We start from the raw sequence: 17,293 nt of genomic DNA, 5'->3' as shown, positions 1-17,293 counted from the left end.
AGTCATAATATAGCTACTAATTTATACAGTAGCAGTATTATTCATAGTAGGATACTAATAATACTGCTACTGTATAAATTCAAGTAGCCAACATTGCAACAGTTGCAAGACTGGTGATGGGAGGGGAGGGCAAGCATTGGGCAGCTGTAGCCTTATGACGTGCCAGATGTAGGCTAAACTCCATTAGTCACATACAACAAATAGACAGTGGTGTAAAGTAACTAAGTGCATTTACTTAAGTACTGTACTTAAGTACAATTTTGAAGTATTTGTACTTTATTTGAGTATTTCCAATTTCCAATACTTTTACTTCTACTCCACTACATCTCGGATCCAAATATTGTACCTTTACTCCACTACGTTTATTTGAAAACTTTAGTTACTAGCTACTTTGCAGATATACATTATGATATTATAAAACATAAAAAAACCACTGTAGCCCTATTTTATACCTTGGCAATTTGAAAATAGACAATCTACAAGTGAGCACACGCACACAGCATTGGGCACACATTTTAAATTCCACATGGAAAGAGTTTCTATTCTGTATTCTCTCCTCGTGGCAGGTATGTTAGGATGTTACTTCACTGCTCTGCTGCCAGAAAGGGTTGTTTGGTACTGTAGGCCAGGGGTTCCCAAACTTGATGGGGTGCACCCCATAAATATGTTTTTAATCTGAGGCACCCCTACATTATAATTTTCACTCCCAGCACCTTATATTTATAGCATATTGTCGTTGTCGGGTGGAAACCTTGTATGTCCAAAACCATTCGTTTAGTATTTATCATCTATAAAATGTACTAAACTAGTGAAAACAGTGTAGATCGGCTGTTTTCACTAGTTTTGTGCGACAGGCTTGTATGATGAAGCAGGGCTTTGCTTTACCAAAAGACGCACACATTTGAAACTTGGAGATACAAGGTTTCTGCCTAACAGTGACGATATTTTAGTGATGATGTTGCAAGGAAAACGTTGAGATAATAGCCATTTTGGGTAGAACTGACTGAAAATAACTTTGTACTTCAAGTTTATTTTTTCATAAATTCCAAATATTATCAAATGATCTCGCGGCACCCCTGGACTGCCGTCGCGGCACCCCAGGGTGCCCCGTCACCCACTTTGAAAACCCCTGCTGTAGGCAACACTTTGAGTCAAATGCAGGGCTACAGTAACTGATTACAAGCTGTGGACAAGCAATACCCGGCTGGTGCAACTACCAAACAACCAAATCTTGGCCTGAAATGGTATTAGACTACATGAGGACAAATGAAAACATCTGAGATGGTTATTGTCTCCACCAGCCGAAGGCTGGGAGAGAGTATGTTTTCCCCTCCGTCCGTCCGTCCGTCCGTCCGTGCGTGCGTCCGTGCGTCCGTCCATCCGTTTGTCCGTTACCAGCTAATCTCCGGCGTCGTTGGCCCGGTCGCTGGCAAACTGTGCACACACACTCCCTCGATACCAATTCAGAACCTCTGCCCCAAATATTTCAAATGGGCCTGTTCTAGCGCCACCTGGAGGCCGACTTTTGCAAAACTAACTTTTGCCAGTAGCCTACAGATTTTGTCCAAAAGTCACGCAAATCGGTAGACAGTATCTCTACAGTCATGTGATCGACATGGATGTGTCAGATTTTCCATATTCCATCCTGATTGGCTAAAACTGGCTTTCAAAGTTAGCAGGATTGGTCAGTTTTGAATAAAATGCCTGAAATCATGAACGCAGTGTGCGATTTTGGTGAAATTGTGCATGCACATTTCCAATAGGCAGAGGAATAAATGCCACTTAAATGTTTTCAAATTGGCCTCATGGTGGCGCTATAACAGGCCGATTCGTGTTTTTACCTATAACTCCACTGATCAGTGTACAACTTTGTATGTGCACTCCCTAGAGGCCAAGGAAAAACCTTTGCCCTGCTTTTTCATATCTGCCTTTTATAGCGCCACCTGGAGGCCGACTTGTGTAAAACACATTTTCTCCTATTTTCCAAAAATCATGCAAATCAGTACACAGTATCTCTATAGTCATGTGATCAAGACAGATCTGTCCGATATTTCATATTCCATCCTAATTGGCTAACATTGGCTTCCAAAGTTTGCAGGATTGGTTCATTTTGAACAAAATCACTTAAATAATGAACGCAGCTTGTGATTACAGAGAAATTCTGCTCGCACATTCCCACTAGGTCAAGGAACAAATGCCACCATTTTCACATTGGCCTGTTATAGCGCCACCAGCAGGTCGACTTTTTCCAAACACATTTTTGGAACAAAATGCCTCAAGTCATACAGGGTCACATAAGGCCAAAGAAGACATGGCACCCTTTTCACATTTACCGCCACCAGGACCTACTTTACCTGGTGGAGACCTGTGCTCGGAAGAGCACTGCTTCTAGTTGCTTATATTTCTTGTTGGTTGAATATAATTGGGATGTTTTTTCTATGGGAATATCAATTTAGCAAATGCGTTTAACCAGTCACCAACCCTCCATGACTGGAACATTGGAGTTATTTTATGCTTTCCTGTTAACCTCTGATTGATTGATTGATTGATTGACTTTTCTTTTATTATTTTTACAAATCTCTTTATTTAATTATTTTTCTCAGAGGATAAAGCATACTGAATCAAGAGTAACATGAAAGTAAACTTCTTTTTTTTTTACTGATTGATTGATTGAATCATTGATTGATTGAATACTTTATCAGCAGTTCGCATATAGGAAAAGCCCAAGACAGTACAGTTCAGATACAAGGCATACTAATAGGCTTTAAACCCAAGAAAGCACTATGGCTTGTTTACATTGGGGTCATTTTGTACTCTATTCATAGAGTAACTCTGACTAAGTAACAAACGGGGGGAGGGTACACACCAGTATTGGTGAGGTGCTGCTGACCTTGGTAAAGTAAGTATAAAGGTAAAGTCACTTTAGAAATGTGCATATACTGTACCCTCCATGCACTTAAACTTTATGTTGGTTAGTTTACTTTTGAGTGAGAAAACAATGTTTCACATTAAAAACTCTCCCAGCCATTTACAATAGGCTTGTGCGCCTATACTGCCAGGAATTTTATTAATTTCCAAGTTAGCTTTAATCTAACCCAACAGGGATCATATTGTTGTAGAATGTAGTACTAGTACTATCCACTAGAGTGTGCCCAACGATAATCTCCTAGAGTCTGGACTAGCGAGTGGACAGCAGTAGACCCATAATGGCGGCGCCCATTGGCGGCCATTATGTCTCCCGGTCCGCCGAACGGGAGCTATAAAACACGATCCGAACGTCGTGCGCACGCCATTTACACTCGTTTTTGCTCTTGAGTGACCAATCTGTCAGTCCAGCCATTTTTTTCCGAATGAAAATCGGTCTAAAAATGGTAAAGTTTGATAAGAAAAACGTCAACATTCAATGCTGTAAAAAGGCCCATTCTATGTTATGGCCGAACGACTTCCGGGTTACGTCATCGATGATGTCACTTCCTTCGAATATGTAACTTTAGACTAAAATTAAGCTAGAAAGGTCATTTATAGCTCAAAAAATGTCAAAAAAATACCAAAATGATCAGAAAATGATCCCCAAGGCGACGTTTGGCGATCTGGCTGCCTCACCCTCCTCAAAATGGCGATGGAAGGCGATTTGGCTGTGAACTAGTTAAGTTAATCATCTGGGGACCGACCCACAGGTTGAGAACCACTGTCCTATTCCATGCTGACCTCTGATAAAGGCTTGTTTTGGCCCGCTTCCTCCAGCCTAGATAACACTTTTTCTGAAGAGGACCAAATATTTTTGGATGATGCCTGCAAATTAGATTTAAAATAGAAATGATTTCAAGACAAAAATGGATCATGAAGCAAAAACGTAACTCATTTACTGCCAACATTGTTCTCCCGTACAAATCCATTATGTTTTTGTCCCCCTTTAATTCCTAAATAAAAGGGAAAAGGCTGTTTTTGTTCTGGTTACATCATCCACGTGTCAGGTGACCTTCCGGTTACCCCGTGAATCATTTTGACCCATAAGCTAGCGAACTGCCAGCGATCCAGCGCCAAAATAAGGATAGGTTGTAAAACTCGTTGGTGGCGGCCTGGATCATATGTGACTGAGCATGACACTGGGGCAGTCATTTCGGAAGCCACTACTTTAGACCACAGCTGAAATTACTTCTTTTTTTTTTTCTAAAATGTGATAAAGCCTCAAAAGCATGTCATAAATATCAGGCTACATTTCACTTTTTTTAATTAATGTGAGAGATCGGGACATAATTCTGTTGGTCCTCACAAATTTAGAACTTGAATATCTCAAAAGTAGTATTTCAGCATGGCATCATTCTATAAGCCATATCTTCAAAACTGTTGGGTCAATCTCCACAACCAACATATTATTTTGTAGCTATGATTCCCAGCTTTCAAATGAAATGAAAGAAAATGAAAAAACATTCAATGACTAGTCGTCAGCCGCGCTGATATAGGCCAATAAGTCGTCAAAGTGGTTTCTGATTAAATATTGCTCAAAATAAAGTGCCTGCATTCAATCTGTGGTCATTCTCAGTTGCCTTCCTTGACCATCAACTGTCTCTCTTCCCTCCCCACAGTCTATTTTATCCACGATGTCGGTGAAGTGGGCAGCAGTGGTTCGGGGTCATCTGGGCTCCTCCCAGGACTCCCAGGACAGCCAGAGAGAAGCCAACCTGGAGAGTGCCGACCCGGAGCTGTGCATCAGGCTGCTGCAGGCCCCTTCCGTGGTCAACTACTCTGGCTTAAAGTGTCGCCTGGAGGGCAGTGACCAGATATGGATGGTCCAGTTCCTGGAGCTGAGCGGTCTGGACCTCCTCCTGGAGGCGCTGGACCGCCTCTCTGGCCGCGGATGCTCCCGCATCGCGGACGTCGTCCTGCAGCTGACCTGTGTCAACTGCGTGCGAGCGGTCATGAACTCCTCCGCGGGCATCCACTTCATAGTGGAAAACGAGGGCTACATCCGCAAGCTCTCCCAAGGTTGGTCCATGTCTGCATCTGTTCAGCAGAATATGAAATACCTGTCACTTAAACTCTCTAAATGCCCACGTGGTGTCAACGCGTCAAACTCTTTGATGTCGCTGGAGGCCCACGACGCGTTTGACGCGTTTACTGTAATTACAGTAACAATATTAAATCTCACCGTAAGGTCGGGGCAACCCCTGGATGTTGCTCAATCACCGCGGGTTGTTTCCATTAGACGCTGAGAGCATCGTGCCGCCGTTTTTCTCCATATAATCCAATGCATTTCTCAAACTTTAAAGCCCTTTATCTCTGATGTATTTTTTATGGCTAAAACTGTGGGCATGGCTGGCAAAATGACCAAACAATAGCTATAGGCTATACTAGTCCATACAGGGTGAAAGGCAACAACATCCTGCAGAACACAATGGAGGTGGATTTGGGCACTTAGAGGGGATGACTCTAATGTGTTACCATAACAGGAAAAAGAAATGTATATATATATATATATTCATCTGTATGATAGAGTATGTTAATTCATCCACTGGCAGGTATATCATTAATTACCCATACTGATGTGTGTACCTTTGACACTCCACAGCCTTAGACACGTCCAGCATTAGTGTGAAGAAGCAGGTGTTTGAGCTGCTGGCCGCCCTCTGCATGTTCTCCTCAGATGGTCATCGTCTGGCTCTGGATTCACTCGACCACTACAAGGTAAGTAGTCCACATGTTAAAAGTTGAAACTTTATTGACAAAATGGCCTGAACCTGATTGGTGCAATATTCATTTATAAAGTTAACAGCTTTTACACTTCAAATGGTGCTTTCGCCCAGTGGCGTCAGTTCAGAAAAAGCTAAGGTATGGCAACATGACTGGTGACACCAGTCATGTTGCCATACCTTAGAAACAGGCATGATACATTTATTTTAAGAAGTACATTTTATTCTGTCAAGATGGGGAGAATACAAGTGTGGAGAATATCATTATAATACCTTGTTAAAGTGACCATTTTGTAAAAGTTTGCACTTGTAGTTAATTTACTGTAATTTAACAACATAATAACCAGAACAGATAGACAAAGACAAAGAGACATTCATGGATTTATATTTAAAAGTAACTTTTATGTTCCCCCCTGGACCCTGGGTATGGCAGCTGCATACCCCTGCCATACCCAATTGACGCCCCTGCTTTCACCATTGTTTCTGTGTCTGATAAAAGCTTTTTGGTGCCCTCTAGTGTTGTACAGTGTGCAGTGTGACCTCATCACAGTCAATTGATATTACATTCATACGGTGAAATTGTTTGTTCTCCTCAGGGTGTGAAGACCCAGCCATATCGCTTCAGTGTGATCATGAATGAGATGCAGGCCACGGACAACGTGCCTTACATGGTGACCCTGCTCAGTGTTATCAATGCCCTCATCATTAGGACAGACGACCTCAGGGAGAGAGATAAGATGAGAAAGGAGTTTATCGGTAGGCTGTGTATTGTCGCCTTCCCAGTTGAACAGTTGCTCAGCAATGTATCAGCAATCTAGGCTCAACAATTAGCTTCTGGCAGCAAGGTCACGCTGTACGGCTGTAGTGATTATTATTATTACCCCTTTTAGATTATTATTATTTTTTAGATGGGGTTTGCTGTTATTATATTGTTTGTTGTTATTTTAGATATACCACTGCATTGTCTGAAGGATGACAAACAAAACAAGTTTTACTCATTTTATTTGTGATATGGACCTGAGTCTGAAATAAAGATTGATATACCTGTACAAAAGAGTACAACCTTGAACCTTGAGCATTCTGAAAACTCATTATTGTGTTTTGTCTTGCAGGGCTGCAGTTACTTGATATGCTGCCCACATTGAGGTGAGCCTGAGCATTCCCTCTATCATAGTGGTTGAATCAGTCAGTTCCTATAGCAATACCATGAATACATTTTGTAATTTTATGTATTTAATTAATAAAGCAAGAATGAAAAGATTTGAAAGCTGTAGAACATGTTCCTACGGACTGTATGTATGTATGTATGGGATTTCAAAGGTTGGTGTTGCAACTCTAGATCAACAGGGGAGAAAGAGGATGAAGACTTGGTTATTCAATGTGAAGCTTTTGAAAAGGCTATGGCTAAGGATGAGGATGAGATATTTCACCTGGAGGTGTTTACTACTCTGTTCAACAAGGTGAGCCATGACTATTTTATAGTAATTGTTGTAATCCAAATCTGTGCTAGTGGGGAAGACAAGAGCAGTCAACTGTTTTTGCCCACACACCGATAATGTTTACATAATTTGATATGGTCTATACAGGCCACGTAGGTTAATCACAAGGTTTTATTCAGTACTAACTGGAGCTAGATAAACAGAACTTCTGATAACGTTCCGATATGAAGGTTTTACTGTGTGGCTGGTGAAGAATGGAACATACCACTCAAGTGTTTTTCTGTCTGTGTTAAAGGACAACTTTGTTTTTTTACAACAAGGGTTCATATTTTAGATTGTAATTAGAAAAAATAAAAAGTGATTGTTAAAATGCTTTCATTTGCTTCATTCTATTGTTTTATCGCGTTTACCATGCTAAAATGTGGGGCATGCATACGCATGGGGCATGCGTACAAGTGGCTAAATATATCTTTTTAGACACAATAAGCCAGCAGTTTCTTTATTGCTATTTACAGTAACACTTCTAGCCCCCATAAGTCACATCCAACCATGAAAGGTTGCGTTGTATCTTGGGAATGGGCTTATTCTGTGTAAAATGACATATTTAGCCACTTGTACGCATGCCCCCAAACACTGAAATAAGAACCTCTAAAACAATAGAAAGAAGTAAATGAAATCAATTTAACACTAATCTTTTATATTCTTTAATTACAATCTAAAATATGAACCCTTGTTGTAAAAAACTAAAGTTGTCCTTTAAATCATAATCTATACAATGAGAAGCACAATTATTGAAAGGAAAAAAGGTGCCTTTGCAGAATAAAGGTTTGTACCTTTTTGTGGTTTACGCGTGTATCAGTGTCATAAATAGAGAGTTATGACACTTACGTTGACTCCCATTGTAAGCGTGGAAAGCTGACGTGACGTCACTATTTAGCGTAAGCCTACTGGAGTCTGGTGATATTCCTGCTGCTCTTCAGCCTCGTCCAACTCCATTGTAACCAAGGCATTTTCACTCGCGGGTAAGTAGACTAAATCACGTCTTTTCCCCCTTTTAACGCATTCACAGGCCTCTCCAAGTTAATTTAAGTCAATTTTAAAGTCAATAAAGTAAATAATTTAAAAGTCAATAACGCCAAATTTCTTACGTTAACTAGAGCCGATTATGTGAAATAATAATGTTGCCTAACTTGGAGAGGCCTGTGAATGCGTTAAAAGGGTGAAAAAGACTATTTAGTCTTCCTGGGAGTCTCTTTAGTCTACTTACCTGCGAGTGAAATACAATGGAGGTGAAAGAAGCCATCGTCAAAGAAAAGGTCCTTTTCACTTCACTGGAGCTCAGTTAGTCTGTTCTTGAGAGACTACTATGTCAGTGGTTCTCATAATTTCTCATGTGAAGGACCCCCAAAATGATATTTATTTGGCCACGGACCCCCATCTCAAAATATTTAGTTCCAGGGACCACCCAGAAGCAAAATTTGAGTTACAAACGTTCACTTTGAAAATACATATATTCAAAGATTTGCACACATTTTCATGACTTTTTCAAAAATAGCAGATCTACAAGCTCGCAGCGCGGCACTCGGTGCCGCGCTGTGAGCTTGTATATTTGCTATTTTTCACTGGTTAAAGCATTCAATAATTTCTAGGCCTAAAAGCTAGGTTATACTTGCATTATTCTGGGTTATTCTGGGTTAAGAATGAAACCAGGCTCCAGCGACGCGTCTTGCGGTCTGCGGCGAGATCAAAGCGCGACGCTACTCTCCTCCCCTAAACTACTTTGGCGTGTAAATTTGTGTTGCTGTGTTCGTCCAGGTGAGAAGCTCCCCAGCCTCCCAACAGCTGTTGTCCATCCTGCAGACGTTGCTGCATCTGGGGCCCGAGCGCTGTGACATCTGGCAGGCCCTGGAGGCTCTGACTAACAGAGCCATCCTGCTGGCCCAAGACTGTGAGTTTACATGCATTTAGATGAATACAAACAGACATCCAGAAGGTTCTTTTTCTGAATTAACACTTTGGTTCAGTGTGTTTTTGTTGTCAAAGAAAGCGGCATAGATCATGATGTTCAAATGTGCTTTACAGTGGGTGTATTCACAACATTATTCACAACGTGGCAGTGAGAAAGTATAATTGTGTTGTGAGAGCAAAATCGCTGCCTTTACTTGTGAACATGGTCAATGAGGGCTAGTTTTTAAACTCGGTTCCTGTGCTTTTGTGGGTTCCAGCTCGGATGGAATCCTCCGAGAAGATCACGCAGCGCTTGGCGTCCTCCAAAGGCAAGGGCGGCCTGGTTCATCACGAGGTGGACTGCCAGACGGCCAGGAAGGCAGACAAGGCCATTCAGACCGACCACGTGGACGGGGAAGACACACGTGCCAGGGCCACCTCAACCGCCCAGACGCCACCGTGTGCCTCTCCTCCACCCTCCCCTTCACCCTCACCGTCTCCGGCACCCTTACCTCCCAGTATGACGGGGCCACAATCGCCAGGCACCAACCAGTGCCCTCCACCCCCTCCCCCTGCCACGGTCACGGCAAGGACTGGCCCACACCCCACTCAGAGAATGAAGAGGCTCAAATGGCAAAAGATTCGTGCCGATACTAGTGAGTGGAGGAGGAAACCCCGTGCATTTTGCCAAGACAATATTTAGCAATTGTAACATTTAGTGTTACAAAGTATTAGCCATAGATTTGTTTTTTCTGCAGAGAAAAGGGGAGCAATACTGGGGTGAAACGATTCATTCATCTTGCAAGGGGCAATGTAAACCAGCCTCTTCTCTGTCAGCTCATGCTCATCTGATTTAAATCCATAGATTAATAATAATAAAAATACCTCATCAACAGGTTAATGGATCATGAAAATATTATGAAATGTAATGCTGTCAGGTTATGGCTCATCGTAAGTGTTTCTCCTTCACCTTGCGCCTCAACACAGATCGTAACTCCATGTGGACATCGGCTCAGAACATACCTCCCCCTCAGGAGCCCAACTACAGCAGCATGGAGCAGCTGTTCTGTTGCCCGGTGACTGAGCCCAAAGACAAGACTGCTCCGGTCAAGAAGGAGCCTAAAGAGGTATGCTTGGTCACTTAACGCTGCCCCTCGAGGCAGCAGCTCCCCCAAACATGTCGATGCTGAACAACCAACAATATGCTTTCAACAATTAATATGTTCCCTTCATCGTTTCTCTTCCTTCTGTAGATTACCTTCCTTGATCCAAAGAAAACCTCAACCGCCCAGACGCCACCGTGTGCCTTTCCTCCACCCTCCCCTTCACCCACACCCTCACCGTCTCCGGCACCCTTACCTCCCAGTACGACGGGGCCACAATCGCCAGGCACCAACCAGTGCCCTCCGCCATCCCCACCGCCACCACCCCATCCCCATGCCACGGCCCCTCCCCCTGCCACGGTCACGGCAAGGACTGGCCCACACCCCACTCAGAGAATGAAGAGGCTCAACTGGCAAACGATTCGTGCCGTTACTAGTGAGTGGAGGAGGAAACCCTGTGCATTTTGCCAAGACAATATTTAGCAATTGTAACATTTAGTATTAGTATTAGCCATAGATTTGTTTTATCTGCAGAGAAAAGGGGAGCAAATACTGGGGTGAAACGATTCATTCATCTTGCAAGGGGCAATGTAAACCAGCCTCTTCTCTGTCAGCTCATGCTCATCTGATTTAAATCCATAGATTAATAATAATAAAAATCAACAGGTTAATGGATCATGAAAATAATCATTAGCTGCAGCCATGAAGTGTGTTATGAAATGTAATGCTGTCAGTTTATGGCTCATCGTAAGTGTTTCTCCTTCACCTTGCGCCTCAACACAGATGGTAACTCCATGTGGACATCGGCTCAGAACATCCCTCAGCCCAACTACAGCAGCATGGAGCAGCTGTTCTGTTTGCCGGTGACTGAGCCCAAAGACAAGACTGCTCCGGTCAAGAAGGAGCCTAAAGAGGTATGCTTGTTTCACGTAACGCGGTCACTTAACGCTGCCCCTCGAGGCAGCAGCTCCCCCAAACATGTCGATGCTGAACAACCAAAAATATGCTTTAAACAATTAATATATTCCCTTCATCGTTTCTCTTCCTTCTGTAGATTACCTTCCTTGATCCAAAGAAAACCTTGAATCTGAACATATTCCTGAGACAGTTCAAATGGTGAGATATTCGCCCATTATTGTTTCCGTTGCTGTGTTGTAGGGCTGTGAATTCGATTCAGAATCGATTCTTGGGGTCACGATTCACGATTTTTCTTTCTCGATTCTTTCAAATCCAAACGATTCAAATTCAGAAACGATTATTTTCCGATTTAAAAACAATTCTCTATTCAAAACGATTCTCTATTCAATTCATATATCAGGATCTACTCCAGTCTGCTGGCATGAAAGCAGAGTACATTTTCATAGCTTTTATAATTGTAAAGTTTTTATCAACTTATTGCAATAATGTAAACAAAGGTAAATCCCAGACAACATGTCTGATTTATTCATGCTTGCACACATTCTTTTAACATGTACAAACACAACACAATATCTAATAAATCGTAATAAAAAAAATCATGAAATAAAAATCATAATATCTAATAAATAATATCTAATAAAAAAATATTTTTTTTGGAAAATGAGAATTGATTCTGAATCTTACCATGTTAGAAACACGATTTGAATTCAAAACGATTTTTTCCTGCACCCCTACTGTGTTGGTCCATCCCTAGCTGAATATTTTGCCCCCTTTTCTACCCAGCTCAAATGAGACGGAGAGAAATGAAGAAATTGCATCTATGATCCGGAAGGGGGATTTGACCAAGTTTGATGTGGAGTTGCTTGAACGGCTTCTGAAACTCCTTCCAGAAAAACATGAGGTTGGCACTACCAACATGTTGCATAATATAACTTGGACAGAACATTCTCATCTGTACGTAACTTCTCATATCTTAGAAGTTGTGGGTGATTGCTGTTTTCTGCCTCAATGTAGATTGATAATTTGAAGTCATTCCAAGGAGAGAAAGACAAGTTGGCTAATGCAGACCGCTTCTACAATTCACTTCTCTCTGTCCCATGGTAAATGTTCTTACTTTTCATCTGTCTGTAGATCATGTCACTCGATGGAGTGTCTTTAATTTAACTGTATTGTAGGGCTGTCACGATAGGACATTTTACATGACGATTAATTGTCACTCAAATAATTGCGATTAACGATTTTATTGTGTATTTGTCGTTGACAATTACATTTCTGTTTGGCTTTTAGGCTTTGAAGTTGCACATGGTAGATATGACACATAACCTAAATATACAAAGAAATTACTGACATATTTGACAACTTTCTACTTAAAAAATAACATTGATAGTGGAAATAGCCGATCTACAAGCTCACAACGCGTCGCATCGCAACCCGTTGTGAGCTTGTAGATCTGCTATTTCCACTATTTCTGAAAATGTTTGTCAATGTATGAACATTTTTCAACATTCACGATTGATTATGACACAATATTTGCGATTATGTCAAATAATTACGATTAGACGATTATGTAATAATTGACAGCCCTACTGTATTGTTTACATTTTGTTGTTCACCATTATCAACTGCATTGCCTCCGTCTCTCCAGCTATGAGTTGAGGATTAAGTGTATGTTGCTGAGTGAGGAGACGGCTTCAGTGCTGAATATGCTCAAACCTAAAGCCCAAATAGTGGAGGATGCCTGCCAATGTAAGTCAACAGCATTCTACAGTATAAACATACTTTTTCCACTGGTGACTTGATTGATTGATTGAAGACTTTATTAGGAGTTTGCAAAAAGGTACAGTTACATGACGGTACAGTTCACTGGTATATGGTCTACTAAAAGGAGATCCTAGAAAACACTAAGCTTATTTCCACAGGAAACCATTTAAGTATCTCATATAACATTGAATGACAGACGAATAGAACACAGTACTATGCAGTAGATATAGTCAGTAAAAAAAGAAAGAACAAAAAAACAGTACGTCTATACAAACAGTAAGTATATACAAAAAAGGGGCAGGGGTTGGGCTGGGCTAGGTTTGTTTTACCAGTTGCGAACGGCTGCTGCCTGTAAGTGGTTTTTCAGGGCGATTTTAAAGGATGCTAGTGATCCACACTCCTTTAAGACCTTCGGTAGGGCATTCCCCATTTTTGTGGTATAGCAGAAGAACGAGTTTGACCCTTTCTTTGAGGTGACTATCGGTTGAACGTGATCTGTGGCGCTGCCTCTGGAGTTGTAATTGTGGACATCCTTAACGTTTTTAAATTATTTTGCCAGGTACATGGGTATCTTAGTCATGTTCACACTGAGTCCTCTGTCATAGATGAATCAAGTAAACTTAACCTTTTGACTTAATGCAAACTCTTGTCGTGCCCATGTGTGAACGTGCAACTGCGCACCAAATTGACTACAAGATTAGTAATGTATATGAATCTACTGTATGTTTTCTCAGCCCTCAGGGACAGCAAGCACTTGCCGAATTTCTGCAGGCTTGTCCTGGATGTGGGAAACTTCCTGAACCACGTAAGAAGCGATCCTTCCCTGCTCAATTAGATTTCACCCTTGCTGACATTTAGACCAGTGGTCCTCAACCTTTTCAGGCTGTGACCCCCAAAATAGTCATATTTGAACTGGGGACCCCCACCCTTCACAAACACTTGGAATTGTAGGAGTTGGCATTACATTTAGTTTGACTTGATCTGTTCCATTGTGAAAATAGCAGATCTACATGCTCACAACGCCTCGCGTTGCGAGGCGTTGTGAGCATGTAGATCTGCTATTTTCACAATTTCTGACTCTAATATTTGGCAATTTGACCAATATGTCGCAAGTTAGATCTGCTATTTTCACAATTTCTGACTCTAATATTTGACCAATATGTTGGACCAGAGGTACTAAAACTGAAAAGGTCTTTAAATTCCTTAAATTGTCACTTGCAGATACCATGTATACACATATACTGTATGTTGGTCTGTTTACTGTTGAGTGAGAAAACAATGTTAACATTTAGCTAAACATCTGGGGACCCCCCCCCAAAATAATTTGGGGACCCCTCTGGGGGTTCCCGACCCACAGGTTGAGAACCACTGATTTAGACTATGATCTTGAGCTTAATGAGCTACTGTATATGTCTACATCCAGGGAAGTCACACTGGTAATGCAGAAGGGTTCAAGCTCAGCTCTCTGCTAGAGCTCACTGAGACCAAAGCCAACAAGAGTTGCGTCACTCTGCTTCATCACATCCTGGAGGTACGTTCTTATGTTTCTTCAGAAACCCTGCTGATGAAAATGAAATGGCATATCTGCAGATGTTTTAACCTCAAGCCTAACATTTTCTATAGTGAGGATATCTGATACATCTTGCTAAGTTGTTTTGTGTATCACATGCATTTAGATGAATACAAACAGAAATCCATCAGGTTATTTTTCTGAATTAAGTCTTTCGTCCAGTTTTTGTCAAGGAAAGTCATAGATTATGATTTTAAAGGGTACTAGATATTACATACAGTATGTAAAGGCTGAATGTTTCACAAACTGAATTCCCACTGTAGGATGAACATTGAACAAGGTTTCCATTATTATTTTTAGCTGCACAGAATGCACTGGAAAGTTAATGATAGGTTTGAGGCTAAAAATCGCCCAAGTCACCCTTGAACATATTTAATTACACCCTATGTGGCTTGTTTTTTCCAGGAAGCAGAGTTGAACCACCCGGAACATTTGAAACTGGCAGATGATCTAGAGACCTGTGCAAAGGCAGCAAGGTATAATAACTTACGTTTGATCTGCACTAGTTTGTTTCTTTTTCTCAGTTCAATTGTAATTGCAATTAAAAACTATGTTACCATTTTATTTGTCTTTAGTGATAACCCAGAGTCAGAGTTTACTGCCTTATTGAAACGACTGAAGGACACCGCCAACAAAGTCTCCAACTCTGTAGAAGATGTGACAATTATGGAGCAATATGGAAAGGTCATTGAGGTAGGTATTGAAGTTCTCCACATTCTCTTCTTGGAGATGATGAAAATAAACAGAGGATTCAAACACAAAAAAGCACTGGAATCCTAAATGCTTATTGTTCCCCAAATGGTCCGTTTTCTCTTCCCTAGGAAAACCGGCAGGCATGCAGAGCTTTAGAGGAGCAGTTCTTGGAGATTGACAAAAAGAGGAGTGAGCTGGCTGTGTACCTATGTGAAGATGATAATCAGCTCTCCCTGGAGGATCTCTTTGGAACAATCAAGTCTTTCCGGGGACACTTCATCAAGGCCTTAAAGGTTAGGGAGGTGTTGATGGTACTCTCTGAACCGTTGATCCTGCTATATTGCATGTTTGTCCTACATAGCCGTACATGTTTAACTGTTTTAAATCCCACCCCCAGGAAAACAAAGCCAGGAAAGAACAAGCAGCCAAGGCAGAAGAAGAATCCAAGAGACAGAAAGGTGAGAATCGTTTTGCGTGTTTTGTGTGACACTGCTGCTCATTCTCCTATGACAGTTTTTCTTTCATAGTGGAAACTAAGGTCTCTCTGAAAGCGACACAAATACTGTACAGTAATCCACACACACACGCACCGTTGCTCATACAGTATGTGCCTCTCACTCACAGTACTGCTCTCGTCACTCAACTCCGTTTTCAGCACTTCAAAATAGTTTGCTGGTCTTGTCAAGATATCAACTTTTGATAAGAGCACAGAGCCTCTCTATGAATGGCTTTGATGGAGATATGAGATGCGTTCTGGACAAAAGTAAACTTAACATTCTAATTAATAAAACTGTATATTAATATTACTGTCAACCTTTAAAACATTCCTTTCATGCACTCCCTTACGAGGTTTGGCTTGACTTTGTTGGTATCACTGGGAACAACCAGAAAACTGGAAATGCCTGCATCGCATTTGAGGCAAATTAGGAAATAATTTGCCCATATGCTATGTTGGGTTACTTTTTTGAGTGATGGTTACTTAGTTGCTTTTTCCAAAATAATGGCATTACATTTAAGAATGAACTCGTCTATGTCAACAGAGACTTTCATGGATGTTACACAAAAAAACGGTGACTTGCAATCAGGGTTGATTGCGCAATTGGTCACCACTTTTGGTGTGACAGCCCCCCCCCCCCTTTTCTTTTTGTCTGTCATTTTAATATGAGAAATACTTTTGATAATTTGAATGAATGTAAAGTATGTATCGTAATCTCTCTGCTCTCTGTCCAGTGTCCACACCTGTCAAAAAAGGCCTCCCGCCAACAGACGATGGCTGCATCATCGACTATCTCCTGGCAGATATCAAGAAGGGTAATTTCTGCCTCAGGAAGACACGGCCCAGATGCGATTGGGAAAGCCTCCCCTCTAATGAAGAACATAGAGATACAGGCCCATCTGGTAAGGACGAGATCGTGGCTTCCATCTGACAACTCCTAGCTTTGCTAGTGAACCTATGAGCCACTTAAACAGAGCTGTAACGCCTTGTATGCTTCTGCAAATGTTTATGAAGAGTAATTTGACAAAATCTTACAAGTATTGTCAAATGAAAAAGACTTCTTTCAGTTGAAAATGCATAGTTTTGTCACAGAAGCCTACATGGGCTTTATACAGCCTTGCTGCTTCATCTCAGCTTTCGTCTGTGCTCCTGCACTGCTGCTGACTCCATTGCTTGCCGCCTTTGCCAAGCTGTCTCCATAATGTTCCTATGCATTAACAATGCAGCAGACTCTATGCTTTTGTTGTATTTCTTAAGCACATTAGCATATTGTATTTTCGAAAGGCATCAGTGTTAATAGTGCCTGCCATTCTACTTTCAGGATCAAGTGACATACCTGTAAAAGAAGAAGCCAAGGCCTCAGCGTCAGGGTTATCAACTGTTCTAGATGCCAGGCAACATCAGACAGAGGCGGAGTGCAGGGCCACCAAAGACGGAGTGGACTCTCCCTGCAAACCTCAAGAACCCTCAGCCTCAGCACCGAATGCACCCCCAACTTCTCCAACGAACTCACCCCAAGGAGGATCTGCAACCTTCAACCGTGAAGTCGCCCTCAGAGGATCCAGTCTCGTTACAGAATGGGAGACACCAAGAGAACGCTGGCACACCACTGAGCACCCGTCCCCAACCCACGCCGACAGTTGAGTCTCAGGACGGAGGCAAGGCTCAGTCACTCG

The 17,293-nt window shown here is 41.8% G+C and overlaps 1 protein-coding gene across 1 annotated transcript; it reads left to right on the top strand.

Annotated features, from left to right (window-relative positions):
- Nucleotides 1-4,601: 4,601 nt before the first annotated feature.
- LOC308299619 (inverted formin-2-like) lies at nucleotides 4,602-16,548 on the top strand (the record flags this gene model as incomplete). The annotated part of the gene is made up of 21 exons (XM_080743414.1): nucleotides 4,602-4,986; nucleotides 5,570-5,685; nucleotides 6,287-6,446; nucleotides 6,803-6,836; nucleotides 7,030-7,150; nucleotides 8,945-9,077; nucleotides 9,355-9,732; nucleotides 10,064-10,203; nucleotides 10,330-10,615; nucleotides 10,963-11,093; nucleotides 11,234-11,295; nucleotides 11,881-11,998; nucleotides 12,112-12,197; nucleotides 12,743-12,843; nucleotides 13,593-13,663; nucleotides 14,282-14,389; nucleotides 14,834-14,904; nucleotides 15,004-15,121; nucleotides 15,250-15,414; nucleotides 15,519-15,588; nucleotides 16,352-16,548. The coding sequence occupies 21 exons, from the start codon at nucleotides 4,602-4,604 to the stop codon at nucleotides 16,546-16,548; spliced, it is 3,051 nt and encodes a 1,016-aa protein (XP_080599540.1).
- Between the last annotated feature and the right edge of the window lie 745 nt (nucleotides 16,549-17,293).

Source organism: Nannobrachium achirus, assembly GCF_963921795.1.
Source record: "Nannobrachium achirus genome assembly, chromosome: 15".
Classification (NCBI taxonomy): Eukaryota; Metazoa; Chordata; class Actinopteri; order Myctophiformes; family Myctophidae; genus Nannobrachium; species Nannobrachium achirus.
This window is presented reverse-complemented; position numbering and strand designations above follow the sequence as displayed.